We start from the raw sequence: 4,838 nt of genomic DNA on the forward strand, positions 1-4,838 counted from the left end.
GAAGCCTGGCACAAGCTTGGGGTTCCTTAGAAGCTTCTAGCTTCTTAAAGCGTCATCTTGACGTCAGCATTAGTCAGTAAAAAAAGAAAAAGAGGAGGAAGAGCAGGAAGAGAAGAGGGTTTGATCTTGTGATCAGTGAATATAAGGGGTGAAGATGTCACACCCTCTTGAGGTGTCTGAGCTAATAAGGAGTTTCCCTTTCAGAGGGAAGTTTTACGAGTCTTTGTTCTGTAGCAAGATATTAGCATAAGACACTGGATTGGATGAATGAGAGAATAACCTTCTAGATTCTTATAATACTAACGTGTCACAGAGTTAGTAACGTAACATAAATTACCAAATAGGAAATGAAAATTGGAGTCCGTAGACACCAAACATGCTGCCAGTGTGATCTCAGTTAACTATACATTTGCAACTATGGAACTATGGATTAATACCAAAATAGTTCAAAATAGAGAATTAATGCATAGAATAAAGCCTATAAAAGGAATGTCATGAGATGGGAAAATTGGATACGTGTTTATACACTTCCCAAGTGGTTATATAGAGAATACATAGGATTAAGAGAGTTTATTTGTCCTTCTCAGGAAGAATAAGTCACTAGTCTCTACAGCATTCTTCCGGATCATAAAAGTACCATATATCTGTAACAGGACACCTAGGTTGGCCTGTGTGCTGGTTGCAGTTGACACAAACAAGCAACATGAATAAAACTACAAAATAAAAGAAATGAAACAAGAACATGAAACAAAACTATCGATACAGATCCACCCCTCTATGGGTGGCTCCCGACGCCCAACAAAACAAAACAAAACTAGACATGACTCAAAAGTCCAGGAGGAGGTTGTGGAGTGGTGGAGGTCTTGGGGGAGGGATGGAGGGCTCTGGCGAGGCGACCATACTGTAGAGAGGCTCTGGCATGGATGTGTGTGTGCCCCATACACACAGGATAGCTGTGGCCACAATTGTAAATGCTGCGCACTATAGAGACTCTGACATGGTAGCCATCTTGACTGAGGGCTTAGGCATGGCAGCCATCTTGTAAAGAGACTCAGGCGTGGCAGGCATAAATTGAACAGGCTCAGACTGGGCAGGCATGACGTAAACAATCTCTGGCTGGGCAGGCATGATGTAAACAGTCTGTAGACTGGCAGGCATGACATAAAGAAACTCTGGCATAGTGGCCATCTTGTCTGAAGACACCGGAGGAGCGGCCATCTTGTCTGAAGACACAGGCGGAGCAGCCATCTTGTCAGAAGACACAGGCAGAGAAGCCATCTTGTCTGAAGAAATAGGTGGAGCAGCCATCTTATCTGAAGAAATAGGTGGAGCGGCCATCTTGTCTGAAGACACAGGCGGAGCAGCCATCTTGTCTGAAGACACAGGTGGAGCAGCCATCTTGTCTGAAGACACAGGCGGAGCAGCCATTTTGTCACAAGACACAGGCAGAGAAGCCATCTTGTCTGAAGACATAGGTGGAGCAGCTATCTTGTCAGTAAACAAAGGCGGAGCAGCCATCTTGTCTGAAGACACAGGCGGAGCAGCCATCTTGTCAGAAGACACAGGCAGAGAAGCCATCTTGTCTGAAGACACAGGCAGAGCAGCCATCTTGTCAGTAAACACAGGTGGAGCAGCCATCTTGTTAGTAAACACAGGTGGAGCTGCCATCTTGTCTGAAAACACAGGCAGAGAAGCCATCTTGTCTGAAGAAATAGGTGGAGCAGCCATCTTGTCTGAAGACACAGGCGGAGCAGCCATCTTGTCAGCAAACACAGGTGGAGCAGCCATCTTGTCAGTAAACACAGGTGGAGCAGCCATCTTATCTGAAGACACAGGCGGAGCAGCCATCTTGTCTGAAGACACAGGCGGAGCAGCCATCTTGTCAGCAAACACAGGTGGAGCATCCATCTTGTCAGTAAACACAGGTGGAGCAGCCATCTTGTCAGTAAACACAGGTGGAGCAGCCATCTTGTCTGAAGAAATAGGTGGAACGGCCATCTTGTCTGAAGACACAGGCAGAGCAGCCATTTTGTCAGAAGACACTGGCTTGGTGGCTATGACGGGACGAGACACTGGAATGGCAGTCATGTTGTGAACAGACTCTAGCGTGGCAAGCATTGCATGAACAGGCCCTGGCATGGCAGACTTGACGTGAAGAGGTACTGACCTGGGAGGCATGGCGTAAACAGGCCCTGGCATGGCAGACTTGATGTGAACAGTTACTGACCTGGGAGGCATGGCATGAACAGGCCTTGGCTTGGCAGACATGGCGTGAACAGGCCTTGGCTTGGCAGACATGGCGTGAACAGGTGTGGCAGGCATGACGTGAACAACACCAGACATGACAGTAGGGGCATGTAAACACTCTGGCATGGAGGGTTCTGTGGGATTGCAGGGCTCCACATCTGCAAGACCCACAGTAAATGATGAACCACTGAGCAAGAGTGCATAATCAATATATTCCTAATGGGTTAATTAACCCCAAAATGAAAAATGTCTTTTAGTGCCACATTATTAAAGTCCACAAGATGAGCAAGTTCACAAAAGTCTTTAACATAGTCCTGAAAAAACAGCAGTCCACTAGATAGAGCGACCAAACTGCCTGTCAAGTGATATACGAAAATGACAAAGATTTTTATCTTTTTTAAACTGAAATAAAAGGCAATATGTCACTTATGTCACTTATATCACTTATATGTCATTTATAACACGCAATTGTGAGTTTATAATGCGTAATTGACCCTTCGCAAAGACCCGCCCCCCTTAGTTATTGTTGCTTTGTCCGACAAGTTGCGCTGTCACTCCACACACAGTGAAAAATACATCGCAGAACAAAGAGGAAGCTGACAACACGTCGACAGACAAGACAAAGCAGGTTACTTATGATATTAAACAAAGTCCCAGCTTTCAAACTGTGTAGTTATTAAAGAAATTCAATTTGTGGCTCTTTAATATGTCGTGACCATGGTTGTGACAGATTGCGGTAGCGCCTCAGCTCAAGAGGCTCGTTAACCAATCATCTCTTCCTATTAGTCCATTTATAGCATCAAATAAACATGAATGAACATGAGAAGGAATGTTGTTTCAAATGTGTAGATAGGTCAATATACACAATTTTTCAAGTTTAACTCCACCGAGGTAAATCTTCTAACTACTGGCTGCTTTGTCGGACAAAATGGCGGATGCGGCGTTCTGATTGGTTAGATCGCTTGTCAATCAAACTCTCGGCGAAGGGTCAATTTTGAGTTTATAGCTGTGTCCGAAACAGCCCCCTATCCACTATATAGTCCACTATATTGGGTGTAAGCCATTTCGTAGTGGTGTCCGAATTCTGAGTGAACGACTTCATTCCCTACATTCGTTCACTACTTTATACCCACAATTCTCTCTGATTTTTTTGTTTGCAGTATTTTATAGTATTTAATGATTATGAACACATTAAACATGACAAACCAATTATACAATCGATGAAACTACAAAGCTGGCATGGAGGCATGTATGATTACAAAATAAAGTCATTATGATTGTTATTGTTATTAACATTATTGCATAACATAAGTAACATGTAGGATAAAATAGTTTAATCGCATCGAGCCGTTTCTGCGACAGCTCCAGCTCTCCGACACACAGTGTATACGTCAGCATCCGAATTCATTTCGTTCACTCCATGCAGATATAGTGCTCTCAAATGACATACACTATATAGGGATTAGTGAATGAGTGAATGAGTGAACGAGTGAGCGGTTTCGGACACAGCTTATATCTTGCAATTCTGACTTTATTTCTTTCAATTGTGTGTTTATATCTCGCAAATCTGAGAATTGTTTTTTTTTTTTTTGGTCTTCTTTAAAGTCTACCCATTAAGCCCATGTATCCTTTAAGTCCGCTTTCAACTTTGAAGTAAAATTCAAATAAAGAGCAAATCATATTTTATGCCGCTCATTATTTTAGCAAATCCAGTTATTTGTTACTTCCTTGACATTTTTTATTGCAAAATCACATTTGTCAATGTTGAGATAGCCGGTTTCGAATTGAATTGTTTTTGTGTATGAACAAATAGTACTTTATCATTTTACATCATTCTCCTTTAGATGGAAAGATGAGTTTTATTAGCTTGCTCACAAAGCTAATCTTAAGGTCAAACCACTACCCTTACTAAAAGATAGCTTGTCAAAGAATTAAGCATGTGAACAACAAACACTAAATGTTTTGTGATTGATTTTACAATTAATTTACAAATAAATACATCATAAATTGTTCAGATTATTTTCATAAATTAACTTTTTTTAAGATGGGCTTAAATGGTACAGCGACACAAAACACATGCAAACTATCGCCAACACAAGCTAACCCTGAAGGAAAAAATCGTCTCGGTTATGTATATAACCTTAGTTCCCTGAATAGGGAACGAGACGCTGTGTAGTCGCTATGGGAACGCCTCTGCGTGATGTCATCATGAAGCACGTATGAAATCTGTCCAATCAGGGGACGGTACGTCACAGGCGGGTGACGTCACTGACCAGGAACTATAAAGCCTGCCCAAACACACTCTCATTCAGCTTCTGAAATACTGTAGCAAGTCGCTTACGGGCATGCTGGGAGTATGGCATGGCAACGCAGCGTCTCGTTCCCTATTCAGCGAACTAAGGTTATATACATAACTGAGACGTTCCCTTTCAAGGGAACTCTCGCTGCGTAGTCCCTATGGGAACGACAATACCAACTTCTATCATATGAGCAAGTGACCGTACGTGTGAAGCCAAGGTGCACACATTACAGAAGCACCTGTGCCCCTGGAGTGGAGCCGAGGTCTAGTTCATAGAACCTCATGAACGTAT

At 42.8% G+C, this 4,838-nt stretch overlaps 1 protein-coding gene across 1 annotated transcript; it reads right to left on the reverse strand.

Moving 5' to 3' along the window:
- Nucleotides 1-981: 981 nt before the first annotated feature.
- Nucleotides 982-2,322, reverse strand: LOC125266283 (SH3 domain-containing protein C23A1.17-like). Its single transcript, XM_048186839.1, has one exon. The coding sequence runs from the start codon at nt 2,320-2,322 to the stop codon at nt 982-984; it is 1,341 nt and encodes a 446-aa protein (XP_048042796.1).
- Between the last annotated feature and the right edge of the window lie 2,516 nt (nt 2,323-4,838).

This window comes from Megalobrama amblycephala, linkage group LG1 (assembly GCF_018812025.1).
Source record: "Megalobrama amblycephala isolate DHTTF-2021 linkage group LG1, ASM1881202v1, whole genome shotgun sequence".
NCBI lineage: Eukaryota > Metazoa > Chordata > Actinopteri > Cypriniformes > Xenocyprididae > Megalobrama > Megalobrama amblycephala.